Below are 22706 nucleotides of genomic sequence, written 5' to 3'. Positions count from 1 at the left end.
TGTTGGCCAGGATGATCTCAATCTCCTGAGCTCGTGATCCACCCACCTCGGCCTCCCAAAGTGCTGGGATTACAGGTGTGAGCCACTGCGCCCAGCCTATTGCTTAGATTTTTTTTTAAGTGTTGAGAGATTCCCTTCTAAAGAGTATCTTGAGGCTTCCAAGATTTTCATCAGAGACCTTGAAAACCATCAATGAGACTGGGAATCCAAGGCAGCCACCTTCCTTCAGGACCTGAAAAGCCATGTGTTTATGCAAGAGTTCCAGTTATTACAAAATATAAATGCTGTAACATGCTATCTTGTTGACTACATTTTATACTTACATAAAGGGCATCTATAGTAAATGTCATTTTTGACAGCTGCATAGTATTCCATGTATGCATATATAACAATGTAATATGCAAAAAACTTACTAATTTTCACTCCTTAGAGTACTACCAAGACTGAGTCTCTCTTCTTACTTTAAGTCATTTTTTTAATATCTGTTTAAAAGCTGCCTGTTTGTATCAGTGTCTAAATTACTTATCTTTAGATATTAATGTTTTAAGAGACAGAGTCTTACTGCCACCCAGGCTGTAGTGCAGTGGTGGTCATAGCTCACTGCAGCCTTGAATTCCTGGATTCAGGTGATCCTCCTGCCTCAGCCTCCCAAGCAGCAAGGACTGCAGGCACACACCACCATGCCTGGCTAACTTTTTTTATTTTTTGTAGTGATAGGATCTTGCTATGTTGCCCATACAGATCTGGAACTCATGGCCTCAAGCAATCTTCCCATCTCAGACTCCCAAAGCACTGAGATTACAGATCTGAGCCACCATGCCCAAATACTATACTTTTATATCACAAATTTTACAAAACTATTTCCACATTTTGTGCTTTATCTTTTAAACTTTAAAACAAAAACATATATGAATATTTAGTTTTCAGTAGTCAATTTATCAGTACATACCCTGTGGCTAGTTTCTGACTTTCATCTAATGCTTAGAAAGGTTTTCTCAATACATGAAAATTAAAAATGTACTCATATCTTTTTCCTTTTTTAAATAAATCTTTATTTTTCATCTTTTCAAAAGTAATACATGCTTGTTGTCAAAAATTAAACAAATAAATTAATGCAGGTAGAGTGAGTATCTTTAGTATGGGTTTTCCTATCCAACAACAAGGCTTCTCTCTCTCTCCATTTATTCAAATTTCCTTTCTAAAGTGGCTCTCAGTGAAGACTTAAATTTCTCCATACAAGTCTTCCATAACTGTTTATTTCTAGAAAATCTACTTTTCTTGATGCTGCTGGGAATGAAATCTTTTCCTTCATTATATTTTCTAATCCCTGTTAGTACAAAACAAAGCTATTTATTCTTGGATGTTTCTCTTTAAGTGGTCATCCTTTCCTGATTAAAAATTGAACAGAATAAAAACTGTTTCCATATGAAGACTCTGCCATACTCTTTCCCTCTTGGGGGTTTTTCAATGGGCGAATCTGATGATACTTGATCCATTTTGGCATTAATCTTGAGAGTTTTCTACATCTTTCTCATTATTAGGATTTTCCTTCACTATGGACACTCTGATGCTGACTGAGCTGGAAGCTAAACCTGAATGCTTTCCCACACACACTACACATATAGGGTTTCTTCCAAGTGTGGACTGTCTGATGTATAATGTAGTCAGAACTAAAGCTGAAGCCTTTGCCACATTCCACACATCTGAAGGGTTTCTCCCCAGTGTGGCTTCTCTGATGCCGAATTAAATGGGCATTAACATGGAAGGCTTTTCCACACTCCTTACACTGAAAGGGTTTCTCTCCAGTGTGAATTCTCTGATGCACAATGTAGTTAGAACTACAGCTGAACGCTTTCTCACATTCCATACATTTGAAAGGTTTCTCCCCAGTATGTATCCTCTGATGCCTAGTTAGTTTGGCATTGATACTGAAGGCTTTCCCACATTCCTTACATTGATAGGGCTTTTCTCCAGTATGGATTCGGTGATGATCAAGTAGGTTTCTTTTAGAAGTAAAGCATCTCCCACATTCATTACATTCAAAAGGTTTCTCCCCAGTGTGAATTCTCTGATGCCGCATTAGTTTCCCATTAACGCTGAAGGCCTTTCCACACTCATTACACTCATAGGGCTTCTCCCCAGTGTGAATTCTCAGATGCTGCCGAAATTGGGAGTTACACCTGAAGGCTTTCCCACATTCATTACACTCATAGGGTTTCTCGCCTGTGTGAATTCTCTGGTGTTGGATTAACTTCCCTTTGACACTGAAGGCTTTTCCACATTCAGTGCATTCATAGGGTTTCTCACCTGTGTGGATTCTCTGATGCTGAATGAGTTTTGTATTATTATTGAAGCCTTTTCCACACTCTTTACACTGATAGGGCTTTTCTCCTGTGTGGATGCTCTGATGCTGCCTAAGCTGGGAGCTGCACCTGAAGCCTTTTCCACATTCATTACATTCATAAGGCTTCTCTCCAGTGTGGATTCTCTGATGCTGAATTAATTTTGCATTAACATTGAAAGCTTTCCCACAGTCATTACACTCGTAAGGTTTCTCCCCAGTGTGGACTCTCTGATGTGTAATATATGCAGAACTACAGCTGAAGCCATTTCCACACTCCTTGCACTGATAGGGCTTTTCTCCCGTATGGATTCTCTGATGCCTACTTAGACTTCCATTAACACTGAAGGCCTTCCCACACACCTTACACTGATAGGGCTTCTCCCCACTGTGGATTGTCTGATGTGTGATATAATGGGAACTGTAGCTGAAGCTTTTCCCACACTCCACACATTTGAAGGGTTTCTCCCCACTGTGAAGTCTTCGATGCCAAATTAATTTCTCGTTAATGCTGAAAGCTTTGCCACACTCCGAACACTGATAAGCCTTTTCCTCAGTGTTGTTTTCTTGATGTTGATTAAGTTGAGAGTCACACCTAAAGGGCTCCACTAATTCTTCACATTTGAAAGGTCTTTCCTCAGAATTAATTATTTCATGCTTAACGAGTTTTGTATCAAAGCTGATGGCTTTCCCCAATCCTGTACACCCAGAGGGCTGCTCTCCCCTGATGGTATGACACTGATATGAGTTAGAACTTTGACTAAAAAAACACTCCTCCATGGGGCTTGTCTCATCTTTCACTGTTCCATCAATGCTGTTGCTCTTCTCCTTCTTTGTATTTCCTGTTGAGTAGACTTCCTGTTGTTTCTCTAGAAGACAGGCTTCTGAAAAGTCTGTTTCCTGGGAAAAGTCCCTTTGAAGTTCAAATGATACATTCTCTTTTCCTTCATACATTTCCTTTGTCAAATCATTGTCAGTCTGAATATCCGCTATAAAAAACAAAACATAAAATGTCATGTAAGAACCATGTTAGAAAAAAGAAGAGAACTGTGCTATAAAAGACCATCATAATCGGGGGCTCCTTAAAATCATCAGACTAGTTCAAAAAACCTAGAGTTTCTCCGTAAGGTGGAATAACTAATATGTAACTAGTAAAAGAATGCAATAAATCCATACATGCTGACATAAAAAGACATCAAAGATACAATCAAATGAAAATACAAGTTGAAAAACTGGTATATAGAATAGATTTTCATCTGTGTAAAGAAAAATATAAAAGGCAGATATATATACTTGTACATATCTAGAAAACTTCTAGAAGAATCCATAAGAAACTAAACAAACTAGCATAGGAAGTTTGGTGGACTTGCTTCCCCACTTTATACACTTTCTGTATCGTTGAGTCGGTGTCAATATTATAAAGCAATGAAAGTAATGATTAAAAAAAAAAAAAAAATCACCAGTCTCACTGTGCCTAAAGCAAGGCCACTGTAGAGAACATAACCAATCACATGAAGGTTAAAAGTGACAGCTGGGCGCGGTAGCTCAGGCCTGTAATCCCAACACTTTGGGAGGCTGAGGCAGGCAGATTGCCTGAACTTGGGAGTTTGCAACCAGCCTGGGCAACACAGTGAAACCCTGTCTCTACTAAAACACAAAAAATTAGCCGGGCATGGTGGCACACACCTATAGTCCCAGCTACTCAGGAGGCTGAGGCAGGAGAATTGCTCGAACCCAGGAGACAGAGGTTGCAGAGAGCCAAGTTCATGCCATTGCACTCCAGTTTGGGCGACAGAGCGAGACTCCATCCCCCCCCCCAAAAAAAAAAAAACAAAAAAAACAGTGACAGCAGTGGAATAAAATTCTAGGTCTTGTCCACCAGATCAGCATTCTTTAATCACACCATGCTTTTCTACACCCTGCAGTTTCTTCTTAGTTGTTCCTATGGCACTCAGTCCTTACCTAAAAAAAAAAAAAAAAAAAAGAAAATGCTGAAGAAGGAAAAGGCACAGGATCCAACAGGATGTGGCAACTTGGGGGATGACAAAAGTCAGCAGCACCAGGGAGCAAAATGGAAATAATTTTGTTTCTTTCCTTAGAATGTTAACTGTGGGCTTTCCAAAATTCCTCCTTCAACTTCATTTCTACTTTAGACAGGCTCTATTTAAGGGCCATTTCATCCCATTTCTTCCTATTCCTCCAAGGTTAATACTGCATTAACCTTGCCTTTTCCTTTCACTTCTTCCTCCAATCCTAAACTTGATCATACCCTAAAAGTCTTTTCATAATACCAATAGTCTTTACAACTAGAACTACTGATCTCTGCATTTGTTTCCAACTTTCTCAAAAGCTGAGTCCCAAAATGCTGCCTCATATTTTTTCATCTTTCATCACTCCTCAACCATACGTAATATGCCTCCTGCCCCAATATTTCATAATTGCTCTCAATAAGCCCCTCCAATTGCCTGGATTCCCCAGCAAGCACTTTCTAAATAATATTGGTCTCTTCCCAACTAAAAAAATAATACTCATCTGTTGCTATAGACTGAATGTTTGTCCTCCCCACAAATGCATACTCTGAAATCCTAACCCCTGATGTGATTGTATTAGGAGGTTGGGCTATGGCAGAACCCTCATGAATGGGATTAATGACCTTAAAAAAGATCCCAGAGAGCTCCCTTTCTTGCCACCATGTGAGGATACTGTGAGAAGATGGCTGTCTATTAGCCAGGAAGCAGGCCCTTGCCAGAAGGAACCTGCCTGCACCTTGATCTTGGACTTCTTAGCCTCTAGAACTATATGAAATAAATTTCTGTTGTTTATAAGCCATCCGATCTATGGCAGTCTGTTATCGTAGCCCAAACTGACTAAGACATCTATTCTATCAGATGTCTAGTCATCCTCTCCAGAAGTCTACTCCTGTTTTGCTGCATTCTCACCAACACTGAATATAATTTAATTATTCTCAATATCATAGGTGAAATATCTCTCCTTGTTTTCATTTTCCTCTCTTGCAGTGAGGATGGCCATTTGACACAGTTCCAGCAAACGAGTCTTAAACAGGTATCACTGAGTGGGCTTCTGAAGATTTTTAAAAAGAAGTCAACACTGCTGCCATGGGCCTCATGCCCTTTGCCCTCCCTTCTGCCTGCCTAGAGCCTGTTTGATTCCTCATCCCAATTAACCCACACACATTGACTACATTAATGTTTCTATCCCCAGCTAGGATCATGATGGGCTTCCTGGAAAAGTCAAAGACTTCAGGACAGTCAGCTGCCTACAGGACAAAATACAGGGTCCTTTGATTAAGGACCTCACAATATCACTTTTTTTCCTGTATTTGTCAAGCCCATTATATGGCAAACTCTCCATTTCCAAAGCATGCCTTCCTTGGTCAGGTATCATCTGATAGAATGATCAAAGGGAATAAAAACCCACAGAAACCATCTAAGAAAAGTGAAGACTCACTGAAAAATGCAAGAGAATCTCACAGACCCTAAATGCAAGAAATAACAGGTGACCTCGGGGGAATGAGAAGTCATTTGGCAGCTACTCTGTTGGCACCAATTGGAGCCTTGCTCCTTCAAGTGTGGTCTGGTAACCAGAAGTACTGGCATCGCCACATCACTAGGGAACTTCATAGAAATGCAGACTCCACACTTACTGCATATCTGTAAGACCTCAGGATTCATTTACACATTCACATTTAAGAAGCAAAAATCAAGAGCACTTCCTCCCTTCCACATTACCTTCTCTGTGTACAGCTGTCTTCCCCAACACCAAAATAAAAATATTGAACTGAGCATGCACTATAAGCTAGGCACTTGATATGTGCTATCTCATTTAATCCTCAACCCACAAGACTAGTACTATTACCTTCTTTTATTATTATTATTATTTTTTTTTTTTTTTTTTTTTTTTGAGACGGAGTCTCGCTCTGCCACCCAGGCTGGAGTGCAGTGGCCGGATCTCAGCTCACTGCAAGCTCCGCCTCCCGGGTTCACGCCATTCTCCTGCCTCAGCCTCCCAAGTAGCTGGGACTACAGGCGCCCGCCACCTCGCCCGGCTAGTTTTTTGTATTTTTTAGTAGAGACGGGGTTTCACCGTGTCAGCCAGGATGGTCTCGATCTCCTGACCTCGTGATCCGCCCGTCTTGGCCTCCCAAAGTGCTGGGATTACAGGCTTGAGCCACCACGCCCGGCCTCCTTCTTTTATTATTAACCCATTTTCAGAGATGAGAACACTCAAATAACCCACTCAAAGTCACACAAATTAGGAAGCAACACAGTTGGGACTGGACTTCAGAAAAGTCTCCTCTAAAGACTGTGCTTTTAACCACTTCTGTCTGTGTGAAAAGGCTGTTAATTCTGTATCCTCCACACTATGTGAACAATGCTTAGAAATGCCAAGGAACCCCCAAATTACTGAGTCCATTAATTTTGTCTGAGAAAGGCAGGATTCCAAAATTAAGAACTGAAAAGAGTCAGAATGAAGGGTTTGAAAAAAGATCTGTTCTTGGAATTAGACACAACAAACTTTGAAGACAGATAAGGACTACCTATCTCTATGAATCATCAAAATGTACTTAAACTTTACTCTGTATGACCGGCCAATAAACATAGTATGCTTATATGTTGCTGAAGTTGGCTTTATGCCTAAAGTGCTAAATTCCAACAGAATGGGAAATATGTACCTTCCTTACCAGTCCGGAGGCCCCAGAGGCCTGTTCCTGCAGCCAGTGGAGATGGGCCCCCCAGCTCACCTCCTCCCTCCAGTTGTGAGATCACAGCAGGTTTGAGAAGTGGAAATCCTGGTTTGGGAGAGGTAAATAGGAGAGACAGATGAATAATCTCCCACAGATAAATTCCTAAGCCTCTTCTCAGATTGTCTCAGCAGTGGGGAGAGAAGGTAAGAACCCCAGGAGGTCCCAAGCCTCAGGACTATAGGAAAGTACTGTGGGGCTTAGGAAGGACTACAGAGACCTTGGAGACGTCTAAGGCTTTGGGAGGCAAGTGTGGGGGTTGGGAGTGAAGGCTTGGGAAAGTGTGGGAGCGCCTGGGAAGGGCCCAGACTGTAGGCCTAGGAGACCTCATGCAGGGCAAGCAGGGAGATTCTGCCCAAAGGGATACCACTTTTCGACCTTGGCCTGAAATATCCAGAGTACACTGAGATCCTTGAAAAGACTCAAGATAGGTAAGATGAGGGGGGAACTGAAGATGCCACTATGGAACAGGAAGTCACTGGATTCCAGTGTTTCCAAAATATAGCTTTCATGTGTTGGATCAACAGTACATACCAGTTCCAAGCAAAGTCCTACATAGGCCTACAAAAAGCTTGGTGTTTGCCCCTGCCAGTAACCTCTTAGTCTAGGAAATTAGGAACAGCTCTGGGGTTCTCACTCAGTAAAGGATTACCAGAGATCCCCCCAGTAACCTGTAAGGGAGAAGCAAGCCAGAAACCCCAATTGGCAGAGTCCAGATTCCCAGGAGAGAGAGGACTTACCCAGGGAGGCCACATTCCCATAATTCTCCAGCATCACATCCCTGTACAGGGTTCTCTGTGCAGGGGACAGACCATCCCATTCCGCCTGGGTGAAGTACACAGCCACGTCCTCAAAGGTCACCAACTTCTGAAACAACAGGTTCCTGCTGCCCTAGGGCCAATTCCATGGCTCAGGCCCTAAGTGAGGGGCAGAGGGCAGTATAAGGGCTTGGGGAGGGTGCTTGTGAGAGCACAAAACATTAACAACAAGGGAAACATCTCAGAAAAAACATCGAGAAAGTAAACTACAGAGTATCCAACTTCTCCCACAGCAGGGAAACCTCATGCCATTTTTCACACAAATAAGAAGTAACATAAGACAGGCTGAAAGAAAAAAAATTTCTATAAGCAAATTCTCTAAAGCCAACTCCACTCTTTTAGATAAGCTGCTCCCTCTCGGCAAACTCGGGGCAGATACACCAGCAGTTCCCACACCACTCCCCTGAGGTCTTGGCTCCCCTGCGCCTAACCTCAGCCCTGTTCCGCTACCCACCCATCGCCTTCATCCTCACAGCTCAAGCCACCCCCAAAGATCAGCCACGGCTTCTGTCTCATTCAGCCCCACCGGATTCCCCTCACACACCCCCTAACAAGGGGCTGTGCAGCCTCTGCTTGAGCACCTCCAGCCACGGATGCTCCATGCTGCCCAGGCTGCGGGGTCTTCCTGGAAAGCCAGAATTTTCCTTTCCCTCTCCTATTCAAGTCTCATCCTTTCCAGCTTCTCCGAAAGCTTCACTGTCTCCAAGAACATTTGGGAAAGCAGGGAGATCAGCCTTCCCACTGGCCGGCTACTCTCCCTTTGCATCACTAAGCTATGTGGTTGGCACAAGCTTCACCACTCAGGGATGCTGCGTGTCGTTCTCAGGCCCAACCACCCCTCCTGGGCAGCTGCAGCCTCTGGCAGGCTCACCCTCTGCCCACCTCAACCTGCTCTAACAACCACAGGGACTCACTGGCAGGGATCTGCTGCTCAACTGTTCTCTGCCAGGATGTGTCTTCCTGGAGTCTACTGACCTCCACCCAACAGCAATTCTAGTCCAACCTCTAGGTGTTTCTGTGAGTCTTCTTTGTGTGACCTTCAACAAGTAACTTCTGTGCACAAAATATAATGTCTTCACTGTGTGCTGCCACCACAACCCCAGTAAGTTGGCACTTCCTTCTGAATTTACACCTCAGATGGGGTCAGAATCATCCATACAAGAAACCCCAGCCAGAAACCTGGAAATTGTTCTTGACTTCCTGCCTTCCTTATTATCATGAATCCTTTGACTCTCTATGTCTGAAAGATTTTTTTTTTCTTTGAGATGGAGTCTCACTCTGTCACCCAGGCTGAAGTGCAGTGGCGTGACCTCAGCTCACTGCAATCTCTGCCTCCCAGGCTCAAGCGATTCTCCTGCCTCAGCCTCCTGAGTAGCTGGGACTATAGGCATGCACCACCACACCCAGCTAATTTTTCTATTTTTAGCAGAGACAGCGTTTCACTATGTTGGCTAGGCTGGTCTTGAACTCCTAACCTCAAGTGATCCACCCGTCTCAGCCTCGCAAAGCGCTGGGATTACAGGCGTGGGCCACCGCACTGGGCCGTGATTTTTCTCTTAAGCATTACTTGAATCGGATCCCTCTTTAATGATGGCTTTCCTTGATGAAGCCCATGTCACGGGACCAGTGGGATTCTTCTTTGTGAAGTGGTCACCGTGTTTTTGAATCTTCCTTACCAGTTATTCCATACACATCACAAACCTGACCAAGTTAACATCACTGGTTCCACAGCTGCCTTATGGCTGAGCAGTTCTGAATCACTTAATAACTCTGTGATCCTGGGCAAGTTACTCTACTCCCCTTTTGCCTTTTCTTTTTAGGTGGAAAGAGTACAACACAGCACTTATCACAGAGGGCGGCTGTCAGGAGCAAACGGCCATACAAAGGGCTTAGCATGTCGCCTGGAGCATAGTAAGCCTCCAACAATACAACTAGTGTGACTGTGGCTATGATTATTCCCAACCTGTAGTCCATGGAAGTCCATGGATGAGCTTCAGGGGATCCGTGAAGTCCCTGAAAGTGTATGGAAAATTTGGTTTGCAGGTTTATTTTTCTGCAGGACAGGGTGGAAAGTTCTTCTCAGATACCTAAAGTCTGCATGCTAAGCTTTGAAAGCTTCACAAGGACAATGAGACATTTCATCCCATGTGACTCTCTTTCCCCTCCCTTGACTCCACTCCCTGTGACCTTCTCTTATCCCTGAATTAAGAGGCACAGCCATCCTTCTCTGATCAGGTCCTGCTATTCCTCTTCCCTACATCCCCACCACAGATAGTCCAATCCTCTGTGACTGTCCTCCACTCACACTCCTGCACAGAACATCCCACAGGGGCAGCTTCCATGTCCCCATTCACCCAGAGCCCTATGCTGGGGGTGCTCCTGTAGAGAGGAGCAGAGACCCTCAGTGTGCAGAAGACCACCACCCTCCTGCTTTCCTGCTCACTCTCCCGCTGCCTCCACTCGCTACTGTCCTGGTCTTTTCCACCCACCCCGCACAACACCTCTTTCCCGTAAGTTGCAGTCCAGCAGGTGGAAGCAGCTGTCATCCCGAGGCTCACCAGCTCCCCTTCTCAATGTTTTTCAATCTGAAACTGCCCAGAAGAAGAGCTGAAGGACCAACAGCTCACCTGGGACCAGGCTGTCAGGTGCATGGCTGCCATCCCCTGGTCCCCCTCTCAGAGAAGGACTGGAGCTAAGGAGAAACACAACGAGAAACAAGTGTGAGGCAAGCCACCCCCAACAGAGCAACACAGCCCCTCACAGAAAATGCAAGACACAGGCAGCTTGCATCCAAATAAGAGTGTGAACAGGAGCTGCCCAAGAAGGGAGTGATCTGTTCACTGGCTCAGTGCCTAGGACTCCAGGCTATGACACTGAAATTCACTGCCAGGAACCCTAGGACTTTACAATTCTGATACATATCACACACACAGAAGAGTGTATATATAAAATTAAAAAATAAACAAAAATTTAAAAATAATAATAAGAAGAGTGCATATAAAACCTGCTGGGCACGGTGGCTCATGCCTATAATCCCAACACTTTGAGAGGCCAAGGCGGGTGGATCAATTGAGCTCAGTTCAAGACCAGCCTGGACACGTGGCAAAACTCTGTCTCTACAAAAAATACAAAAATTAGCCAGGAGTGGTGGCACGTGCCCGTGGTCCCAGCTATTCGGGAGTATGAGGTAGGAGGATCACTTGAGCCCAGGAGGTCAAGGCTGCAGTGAGCCAAGATCACACCACTGCACTCCAGCCTGGGTGATGAGAGTGAGACACTGTCTCAAAAAAATAAAAAATAAAAATAAATACAATAAAATGTAGGCAGAACCTAAAAATAAAGCAAAGAGTCATGTATCAACAATTCAGTTCAAGAAATAGGACAATACCAAGATCTTTGACTTATTTCTCTTTCTCAAAACAAGTATCATCTTCAGTATCACAGCAGGAAAAGCTGGGCTGGCTGGGCTGCAGCCCCAGTACGCAGGTCTGGGGAGTCAAGCCTCAGGGAGGCAGCACCTGGAGAAGAGGAAAGCTGCCCCCAGTATCCTGCCCCATTTCCTCAGAGCTCTGAATGTCTTCAAGAATCCTAACACCTCTGGAGAGGTCTTGGGAGGTCAGTCCTCCTCAGGACAGCACAGGCTGTCCTTAGGAAGCTGAGCTGGAAGTAAGGGACCAGGCTGTTTCCCATATTTTCCAGTCTTCTGATAGTGAATGAGCCAAGGCCTGCACTTCTGCCTCAGCTCCTGAGAGAGATCACTGTAACAGCCAGTCCCGTGACCCAGCACCTCTTGTTCACTGTATTCAAAAACACATGGACTGGTGATTTTCTGACTTCTACTGCCCTTAAAGTCATTCTTGAAATTACATTTTCCTAAAAAGTATCATCCATTTCTTCCAGGATTTCAACTTTACAAGTACAGAGTTGCATTTCCATTTCCTCCATATCCAGAGCTAGTTTGCTTTTCCCACTTCTTCTTTTGAATATATGTGCTTTCTAGACCTTTTTCCCAGGGTTAGAGTTAGAGACTAAACATTTATGTCCCTGCCAAATTCATATGTTGAAGCTCTAGCTTCATGAGACAAGTGACTGTACTTGGAGACGGGGCCTGTGAGGATGTAATAAGGATAAATGAGGTCCTAAGGGTGGGACTAAAGGTCCTAAGGTTAAATGAGGTCCAATAGGGCTGGTGCCTTTACAAGAAGAAGAAGAGACCCAGAGCCCACGTACCCACTCACCCCCTACCTCCCCCATGTGAGGACACAATGAGAGGGCTACTATCTATGAGCCAGGAAGACAGCCCTGGCAGGAGCCAAAATCAGCTGGCACCTTGATCCTGGACTTCCAGTCTCCAGGACTGTGAGAAGTAAGTATGTTGGTGAAGCCACCCAGTCTATGGTATTTTGTTATGGCAGCCCAAGCAGACTAATACAGTTAGGCTGACCAGTGGTTTACTTATTTTAATGTGGTTTCCTTTTGTTTTCAAAGAACCAGCTTTTCTAGCTGAGCAACACTACTTTCTTGTATTTGTTTTAAATTCACTAATTCTGCTGTCTTAGTTTCTTCCTTCAACTCTGTAAGGGGCAGTGTAAGCACCACTCCAATCCTCTTATCTCATCCTTAGTCCAGTTCTACAGAGGCCTTAGTCAGCTTTGTGAAGCTGCAACCTACCGGAACCTTCACAAGCACCTACATCACCTATACCTGGTTCCTGCCCTGGGGCTTCTCTGGTGTCCTATGTGGGACACCTGTGGACACCTGCTAGGCCCTGAAGTGCAGATGCGTAAACACCTGTGGGACCCCCTTGACCAATGGCGGAGAGAAACCAATGGATAAATGTTTTCCCCGTCGATCCCCCAGCGGGGCGGCCTTAAGACTCCAAGGCTCCTCAAAGGCCCTGCAAGGCAGAGCCTGTTGAGGGCCGAGCATACCAATGCATCCTCGTACCAGTTCTCCCATCTCTGTTTCACTCCCCTTGTCTTTCACTCTGCCCCTGCGACCACATTCCTAAATAAACTCCTACATACAAATCTTTGTTCCAAGTTCTGCTTTTGGGGAAGCTTAGACTACAAAAGGCTTTTTTCCTATTGACTTATTCATTTATTTTCATTCTTTCCTGTTTGGCAATTAAAGCCTATAAGGCCACAAATTTTCCTCAGGATACACTATTTGCCACGTTCCAGACGTTTTTATATTTCATGTTCTAATTACTGTTTTATAGTCAGTCAGCAATTCTGTTTTGTCTCTGACCTAGTAATTGCTTAGGATCATTTGCTGTTGCTAATTTCTTCTGTTTGTAAGTTCTGGCTTTATTGCATGCTGGTTATATAATTCAATCTACCAACTTCTACTTTACACATTTTTCAGGATTTTTTTATGACTCGTGTCCCTTTAAAAATATATATTACCTGGTGTTTAAAGAGAAAACTTATTCTGTGATGGGAGAATATACAACTCTATTTTTAGATAAACCAACTCTACCAGTTACATATGTAGTGTGCGATAGATACCCCACTCAGCTAGTCAAGGGTGTATACCCGCTGCCTGAACCTTGAAGGCCAGGCAGTGAGTCAAGACCATGGGGCTCAGCAGAGGAGCAGGTGTCTGCAAGAACGTAAACATCCTAGAAAGTATTGAGAACCTACCAAGAAAAGTCTCATCGTTTAAATGCAGTAGACAGAGAGCCAGAAAATTATCTTAAAAGTACTTAGAGACAAGGGACAGCACAGGTCTCTAAAGCTGTCCTGCTGCCATCCAGGAGTAAGTATGTAAGTCCTGATAAACTCATCTACTTGCCAAGCTGGACTTGTCCAAGGCATTCTTTGGTCTCTTGGCTCCCTCCCAACGGGAAAGTTTTTTTAAAATACGATTCCAGGTTTCTTCCTGTTATGACATTATACAGATTTTCTACATAATCCTTGATTACTTTTACCTAATTAAACCAAGATGGCCAGTGAAGAACTAACTCTCACAAAACACTGAGCTCAGATGTGTCATGAGCGAATCCTTTCAATGTTTCGGAAATGAGTAATTCTAACACTATGTAAACCGCAGCAGAGCACAGCAAAGTAAGTTTCCCAATTCTTTTTATGGTGCCAGCACAATACTGATACAAAACTATAGACTAGTCTCATTTATGAATTCTAATGCAAAAATTCTATCAAGGAATAGACTCCAGTAGTTCATTAAATACATCATGAGTGAGTAGGATTATCCCACGAAGATAAACAAACCTCAACGTTAGGATATTAATTAGTATATTTTTCACATTAATAAATCAAAGAAAGATAAACACACTGTCCATCTCAACAGATACCAGGCCAGGCACGGTGGCTCACGCCTGTAATCCCAGCACTTTGGGAGGCCAAGGAGGGCGGATCACGAGGTCAGGAGATCGAGACCATCCTGGCTAACACGGTGAAACCCCATCTCTACTAAAAATACAAAAAATTAGCCGGGCGTGGTGGTGGGCGCCTGTAGTCCCAGCTACTCTGGAGGCTGAGGCAGGAGAATGGCGTGAACCCGGGAGGCGGAACTTGCAGTGAGCCGAGATCACGCCACTGCACTCCAGCCTGGGCGATGAGTGAGACTCTGTCTCAAAAAAAACACAAAAAACAAAACAGATACCAAAGGTGTTTAACATAATTCAACATTTGTGCCTAATTTTAAAAATTTACATCCTAGAGAAACTCTCATACATAGGAGGTATGTACAAAAATGTTATCAGCACATTTTAATAACAAAACACTGAAAACAACCCACATGTTCACTGAAAATACACCAATAAATTTTCATACAGTTTTTACAATGGAACATTACCCAGAAGCTACACACAGAAATAATTTGGGAACTTAACATTGAATTATGAGAGTCCCAGATGACTTATACACACAATGGTGTCATTTATATGAAGCTCAAAAAAAAAAAAAATTAAGTACATTGCTTACAGATACATGCATATGTACTTATTTTTTAAAATAATAGGGCTACAATTAACACAAAATTCAAGATAACTGTTACCTCTAGGGGTTGAAGGCTGGGAGTTGGGTTGAGGAGGAGGAACACATTGATAAATTCAGCAGTACTGGCAATCATCTCTTTCTTAATTGAGTGGTATGTTCATGGATGCTTTTTATTACTATATATAACATATAAATATATTTTTTAAATAAATATATAAACCAGCAAGGATAGGGTGAAAGTGAGGACCCAAAATGTAATACAAAGAACAGCCAATGTGCCTAACTATACTACAATGAACATAACCACACCTAAGTGGTAGGAAAGAAAAGGGGTAAGCAACTTTGGAAAACATTATTTTGACTAAACACCATAAGATTAAAGACAAAAAGACCTGTATTCAAGTACTGTACTTTAGGTAGTAAATTTGCTTTTCATGGGGGTGTGAATTAGCGATTCTGAAACTATTAAATACATTCTAAAACTGAGTGAACTCGTAATTACGTTGTAGAAGTCATTCCCAGGTCATTGTCACCCCAGAGCCGAGAGAAGTAGGGCTGAGTTACCTTTTAGGGCCGACACTGCTCCAGGAGACAGTGTCCTCCAAAAGCCGGGCTTCTGCTGCCGGGTGACTGGGAGGGGCTCTGCGCTCCCACGCGGCCCTAATTCTTGACCCTATGTCAGGAGCCTGGGAGCACACGGTCCATACTTGGGATGCACATAGGTTAATGTTCCTGCCAGACCTCAACATGTCAAACGACTTGTGGTATCACCTCGGGCCGCTTCATGCCCACAAATATTCCACCCTTTAGCTGCACCGACACATCTTCCCCCAGCTGATCAAGTGCTAAATGCTCGGGGCCTCGTGGCTGGGACAGCAACACGGGTTTCCCCTTCAAATGGGCGCAACCTACTGAGCCACAAAGACCAAAGCTGGAGTTGAGGAGCGCGGAAGAGCACCCCGGGCCGCCGCCCTGCTCCCTCTCCCAGCCTGGGCCTCCTGGCAGCGTAGGCCACTGGAGACCCAGCTGCACCCAGGGTGGGAGTGCGTCTCAGCCAGACCCAGAGCCTGTGGGACAGGGCACGGCCCACGGCGCCCGGAGCCCCGCACTCACCTCCGCAGCGGGCTGCTCCCCGGCGCTGCCGGATGTGCGTCACCAGGCGGCCGAGCCTCTCTAGGAGCAAGGTCTCTCCGCCTCGGCGGTGGTCACGCCCGGCCAGCTGTGACCGGATCCCGGGCGGCTAGCTCGGGTCTGGCCCACGCGGACTGTTACCCCTGGGGAATGGGGCAGGTAAGAATTAGAGCCAAGCAAGGACCCAGCCCGGGGAGGTGAAACTGCAGGTGCGGCCACGTGTGGGAGTCTTGGAACTGGACCAGTGGATGGCGCGCTGTCACTCACACCCACTGCCCCCTTTTGCTAACAAATAGTTTGTAATGTCCATCTTATTCTCCTGACCTGATACTCATACATAATGGCCTAGAAAATCATACATAACATACACACCTACATATTAAAAAGTAATGTTATGCCTTAAGTGTAATGAAATAGAAAAAAAAGAGGAACGTCATCTGTCACATACTTCAATGTGTTTGGTCTTGGCTGCTGCAGGAGACCTAATGAGGTGGTCGCCTTTACACATAGACGTTGTCTGAATGCCACAGCCACAAAGCTGTGACTTACATTGTTTCAAAAATCACAAAATTGTGATCCAAAGTGGCAAACACGTTTTGGTGAAGTTCTGAATGAAACACAGGACAATCGTCTCTTGATTATACAATAATTACATTCCTGGAACATCAGTGTATGTTAAAACTGTGCAAAAATACATGTTTATCCAGAAAACAGGTTTAGATTCAGATAATTTAGACACAGAATTTTCACCTACCTGAATGTTCAAGACATTTGAAAGTGTGAACATTTTTTTCAATGGGCAGGACTGTCCTGTACATTGCAGGATCCTGGCTCCCATCCACAACGCTAGCAGCAATGTTACCACTGACACCAAATATAACAAAATACCTACCATAAAATTCCAAAATGAGCTCTGGGGGAAGGCAGACAGTACTAAAAGCCACTGGATTGAATGACCCTTAAATTCCCCACCCCCTCACACCCCCCCAACCCTGGTAATGTAGGCTTTTCTTCCTTCCAGCACTGGGTACCAACACCATCCAAAGCTGCTGCACTGGGAGACTGGTATTTGGCCCCCGCTTGCCTCTGTGGCCTCTTATCACTCCCATTCATTCCCTGACTCCACTTCAGCCCTGCATGCTAAAAATGCTGTTCTCTAAATCTAGAATGCCCTTCCCTTCCCATTCCTACCCTCCATCTTGACTGTTACTGGAAGTGTGAGCTCAAATCCAATTTTGCATGGGAAGCAAGCCTTCCCTGATCATCCAGAATAAGGCAGGACACTCATTTATGTGCCATCACAGCATTGTGTACTTATTTAAGGTTATAGCTTATTTATATGTCTGTCTTCTCTGGTGGCTTCAGGGAACAGACACTATGTCTATCTTGTTCAACATCATCATCCTCAGCTAGAGAATAACCTGGCAGAAAGAAGGAGAGCAATAAACATTTGTTGTTGACAATGGTCCAAAGGCTCCAGCCCTAACTCTTAGGCAGAAGCCTACTTTGTGTGTCCCCAAGGGTAGTATATGTCTTATGCCTTGGACCATGACAGTGACCATGGGCAGGTGCCCTTCTCTGCCTTGCCCTGACCCTGATCTTCACTGTTTTCCAAAATGAGCTCATTAAGAAAATGACTGGGCAGAGTAATAGCTGGGGATTACGTTGCTCTTGTCAATAATTTCTGGTTTTCACGTCTTTCTAGGGTCAGAAATCAGGAGTGAGGACTTGTTGAAAGAAATAGGAAGGAATCAGCAGATCACATAAATGCTGGCCCCAAATGTTTGCATCACAAACCCATTGCATAATTTTACAGATGAGAACATAAAGCTCTCTAAATAACCACAAAACTCCTACTCTACTTCAGACATACCAGAAAAATGAGATAATAATGCACAAACCAAGTTTCAAGAGCTCTACGGTAGGTCTGGAGAGATAGAGATCAGTTCTCATCTGTCAACCCCTGTTCTTCCATTCTTATATGGTTACAGAATTTCTAACAAGGAACGTAAGAGGTCAGGGAAGAAGCACACATTTCCAGCATTCTTTAAAGCAAAGTGTGTCCATGTGACCAACTTCTGGCAAACGTAAGAAAATGTGGTGCTGTGTCCTTAAAGACAAGGGACATGCCCTCCCTGGCCCCAAACCTTCATCGACCCGGTGGAATGTTGACAAGGGAGAGCATCAGAGCATTTTGGACCATGTGAATAAGGGTATGGCTGCTGGGGATGACAGAGCAACCAAAAGGAGGAGTCACAGAGCTGCTATATCAGCCCCAGATGGCTTATTTTCTGATGATACATGAGAGAGAAATAAACTTTTATCAAATTTAAACCACATTTATTTGGGTTCTTCAAATTAATTTCCAAGCCCATAGTCTAACTAATACCCCTAGAATGAGAAAGGATGGAAAAGTCACACAACACAACAGTTAAAAAATTAAGCTGGCTCTTCAACCACAGCATTCTAGAAATTCATTTCCACACCAGGCCTGCAGCCATGTAGTATCAGTTTCCTCCTGCTCAGCTCTAAGGCTTCTTCTCCTGCACCCTTTGTCCTACAGCCCCAAGACCTCCCCAAAGCCCTTCCTCTCTGACCACCAGGGAAAGCTGACAATCTTCTCATGTTTTAACATAATCTTTTTTGTTGGTAGGGCGTGGTGGCTCACACCTGTAATCCCAGCACTTTGGGAGGCTGAGGTGGGGGGAATCACCTGAGGTTGGGAGTTCGAGACCAGCCTGACTAACATGGAGAAACTCTGTCTCTACTAAAAATGCAAAATTAGCTGGGCGTGGTGGCGCATGCCTGTATTCCCAGCTACTCGGGAGGCTGAGGCGGGAGAATCATTTGAACCCAGGAGGCGGAGGTTGTGGTGGGCTGAGATTGCACCATTGCACCCCAGCCCAGGCAACAAGAGCAAACCTCTGTCTCAAAAAAGGAAAAATCTTTCTTGTTGTTTCCAGTTTTAATGGGACAGAGTAAAGATGGCTTTGCCTGCTTCTTCTTGTTAAAACTGTGGCAAAACAACAGTCTGGTTGATGTTCATTCCAGGAGTTCAAAGCTGTTTTCATGCTATAAAATTTTTACTTACTTATTGACGTTGTGAGTTCTGTGAACAAATCATTTAATCTATGTGGAGAAATGTACTAGGGTAGGGTGAGGTCTTATTCTCAAAGCAACCAAACATATATAGGAATAAGTTTACGAATAAATGTATAAGACATAGATCAAGAAAATTTTAAACATTTGGGGACTAAACCAATGAAAACCCCTTGTGTAAATGGAAAGGCACAGGTAATCCTTCAGTAAGAAGGATAGTTTTCTTTATTTAATCCATAAGTCCAACGTTATACTAAATAAGACCCCTATAGGATTTGTTTTAAAACTTGTGAAAATTATTCTAAAGTTTACGTAGAAAAAATATTAGAAGTGGCTGGGCACAGTGGCTCATGCCTATAATCCCAGCACTTTGGGAAGCCAAGACAGGTGGATCAACTGAGCTCAGGAGTTCGAGACCAGCCTGGCCAACATGGTGAAACCTTGTCTTTACTAAAAATACAAAAATTAGCCCAGCGTGGTGGCACACACCTGTAATCCCAGCTATTGGGGAAGCTGGGGCAGGAGAATTGCTTGAATCCAAGAGGCGGAGATTGCAGTGAGCCAAGATCATGCCACCGCACTCCAGCCTGGGCAACAGAGTGAGACTGTCAAAAAAAGAAAGAAAAAGAGAGAGAGAGAGAAAGAGAAGAGAAGAGAAGAAAGAAAGAAAAGAAAGAAAAGACAAGGAAAGAGAAGGAAGAAAGGAAGGAAGATGCTTATAAGGTACTACTGAAACTTAGGAATGCACAAGTATTGAAAGTCAAAGAATGGAAAATAGATATATCTGACAAGTATTAAGTTAAAGGAAAAATGGCAAAGCTATATTAGTATCTCACAACAATAAGTTTAAGACAATAAATATTATTAGGCAGAATTCTATTGAGGGCAATGTAGCAAATAATATAAACTAGAATCTAGAAATTTAGAATAAGATATAACACTCAACATGATTTTAAATACTTAACTCACAGGAAAGTGTACCCAGGTACCAAAACCAAACAAGAAACTAAAACCAGAGGGGTTGGTTTGGACTGAAGAGCTCAGCTGATGCTTTGGCCAACAGGAGTGGGAATGGTGAAGAGTTGTAAGTCTTGATATCTGAGAAAGAATTATAATATGCAGGAGGCATATTATAGGAACAAGGAATAGGAACAGAGACTTTTCTCACACACATATACTCATCCAAATGCCTGGACTCATGAAAGGATAATTTTTTTTAAAATCTCATGAACAAAGAGAGATAACAAAGAATCTTGTGATCCTTGCCTAAGCTTTGAAGTGGTAATAGAAATGTCTTCTAAAAATTTATAATCATAGTTTGCATCATTAAGTATAGAGTTTAAATTAATACTACCTACTTGGACCAGTAACTTACAATTCAAGAAATTACATTAAAAACTAATCCTGAGAGACTTCTGAAATAGTCACAACAGAACTCATAGCCAATGACATTTAAAAGTTATTACAACCACATCTGATACATCTAAAAGTTTGGTGGAGAAATGAAAGATATAAAAAAGACCCAAATCAAACTTCTAAAGATGAAAACCTATAATGTGCAATAAAAATACATTGGATGGGATTAACAGCAGATTAGACATTATAGAAAAAAGATGAGTGAATTTGAAGACATAGCAATAGAAACTATTCAAAAAGAAACACAGAGAAAAGAAAATTTAAAATAAATGTACAGGACTGAGAAGTCCTGATTTCTTCACCTACTAGCTATGAGACCTTGGACAACCACTTAGCTTTTCTGAAATTCCATTGATTCATCTGAAAAATGAGATAATAGTGCACAGTTGCTGTAAATACTACATATATTTTTTTACTTAAAGTACATACAACAGGGACTGGGATTCAGTAGTTGCTCAATTAATGTTAACTTTTCCCCTCCTCTAAATTATTTGTGGACCTGATTACACTTTTTTATTTGTCAATAAGGACGTTAGTAATGCATAAGTTTGTAAATATGACATATTATAACTAGGAGAAAGACCTACAGTGCCAAACTCCTTCAAAGTTTTTTGTGCATAACCTCACAGAAACTTGCTAACAACAATGAAGTTCAGAAGCTTTTTACCAGAGAAAGCAGATCCAATCCATTGTATGTTTCTGAAAATAGGTTAACAGGTTGGGGTTAACAAGTGAGGAGAGGGTGTGAAAAAGAATCAAGCCCTATCTCCAAATCAATACAACATACCATCTTTCTCACGTGTATTCCCTGATAGTTTGCTTATATGTCCCTAGGAAGGGCCCTGAGCATTCTTCCTTACATAGTACAACCAGGTATTACACATTTTCCCCCAACTTGAAGGACGTTGGCCTCCAGAATAACACAATGATACTAGGTACCAATCCCATAGACCTCCCAAGGGAGTTGGTCCAATTATCAGCTCTGATGCTGAAGTTCCTAGAAGGAAGAGAAAGAATCTCAACCCCCACCGTGTCATAAAGAACCTTCTAAAAGACTGCTGATTTTAGAGAATTACAATTGCCAGGTACACAGGAGTCGAAAGTCCCAGGAAATTAACCGTGACCACTGCAACGTGTGTTTATAGTGTCATCCAGGTACAAAGGACAGCAGTAGAAAACAGAAAAACCGTGGTGCTGTCCAAGGTGCTAGCTACGACTCAGTACGGTGTCTGTGGAGCTCTCCAAGGTTCTGGGGCTGGCCTCAGAACCATTGTCCTCCAACCTGGTGTGTTGGTCCCCTCTTACTATATATATTTTTATTTTTTTAAGAAGGAGTCTTGTTCTTGTCACCCAGTCTGGAGTGCAGTGCACGATCTCAGCTCACTGCAACCTCCACCTCCCGGGTTCAAGCGATTCTCTGGCCTCAGCCTCCCGAGTAGCTGGGATTACAGGCGCCCGCCACTACGCCTGGCTGATTTTTGTACATTTACTAGAGATGGGTTTTTACCATATCGGTCAGGCTGGTCTCGAACTCCTGACCTCAGGTGACCCACCCGCCTCGGCCTCCCAAAGTGCTGAGATAACAGGCATTAGCCACCATGCCCGGCCTCCCCTGCTGGCTATATTTTAAGCCTGATATCCAGACACTTAATCTCACCCTATTCCTTTCTTTGAACTCATTTGGTCAGAACCTGACATATATCACCCAGTGCCCCAGTTTCTACTTGTCTTCTCTATCACTCTGCCTCAAAATCCAGAGATTCCAAGGATGAGAATTTATTGTGGACCCAAATGGCTAAGAGAGGCTCTTTTGGGAAGCTTTCTTACGTCGTAAAAATTTTTGTAAACATAAATTATTTGTATTTGAAAGATTTAATTAATTTATTTATTTATTTTGAGACGGAGTCTCGCTCTGTCGCCCAGGCTGGAGTGCAGTGACCGGATCTCGGCTCACTGCAAGCTCCACCTTTCGGGTTCACGCCATTCTCCTGCCTCAGCCTCCCGAGTAGCTGGGACTACAGGCGCCCGCCACCTCGCCCGGCTAGTTTTTTGTATTTTTTAGTAGAGACGGGGTTTCACCATGTTAGCAAGGATGGTCTCGATCTCCTGACCTGTGATCCGCCGGTCTCGGCCTCCCAAAGTGCTGGGATTACAGGCTTGAGCCACCACGCCCGGCC

General features: G+C 43.6%; 1 protein-coding gene across 14 annotated transcripts in view; it reads right to left on the bottom strand.

Moving 5' to 3' along the window:
- Positions 1-1005: 1005 nt before the first annotated feature.
- LOC105491310 (zinc finger protein 23) overlaps positions 1006-22706 on the bottom strand; it is a 31571-nt gene continuing 9870 nt past the window's right edge. The window contains exons 1-6 of one of the 14 annotated variants that reach the window (XM_071084886.1): positions 15448-16035; positions 10549-10613; positions 9885-9934; positions 7844-7970; positions 7044-7151; positions 1006-3330 (exon numbers count right to left, since the gene is read on the bottom strand). In XM_071084886.1, the coding sequence (XP_070940987.1) occupies positions 1538-3330; positions 7044-7151; positions 7844-7970; positions 9885-9905 (2049 nt within the window). In that variant the 5' untranslated portion in view covers positions 9906-9934; positions 10549-10613; positions 15448-16035 and the 3' untranslated portion in view covers positions 1006-1537. The other 13 variants (XM_011757600.2, XM_011757593.2, XM_071084888.1 and 10 more) reach the window with 13 other exon arrangements.

The sequence above is a fragment of the Macaca nemestrina genome, chromosome 18, assembly GCF_043159975.1.
Source record: "Macaca nemestrina isolate mMacNem1 chromosome 18, mMacNem.hap1, whole genome shotgun sequence".
NCBI lineage: Eukaryota > Metazoa > Chordata > Mammalia > Primates > Cercopithecidae > Macaca > Macaca nemestrina.
This window is presented reverse-complemented; position numbering and strand designations above follow the sequence as displayed.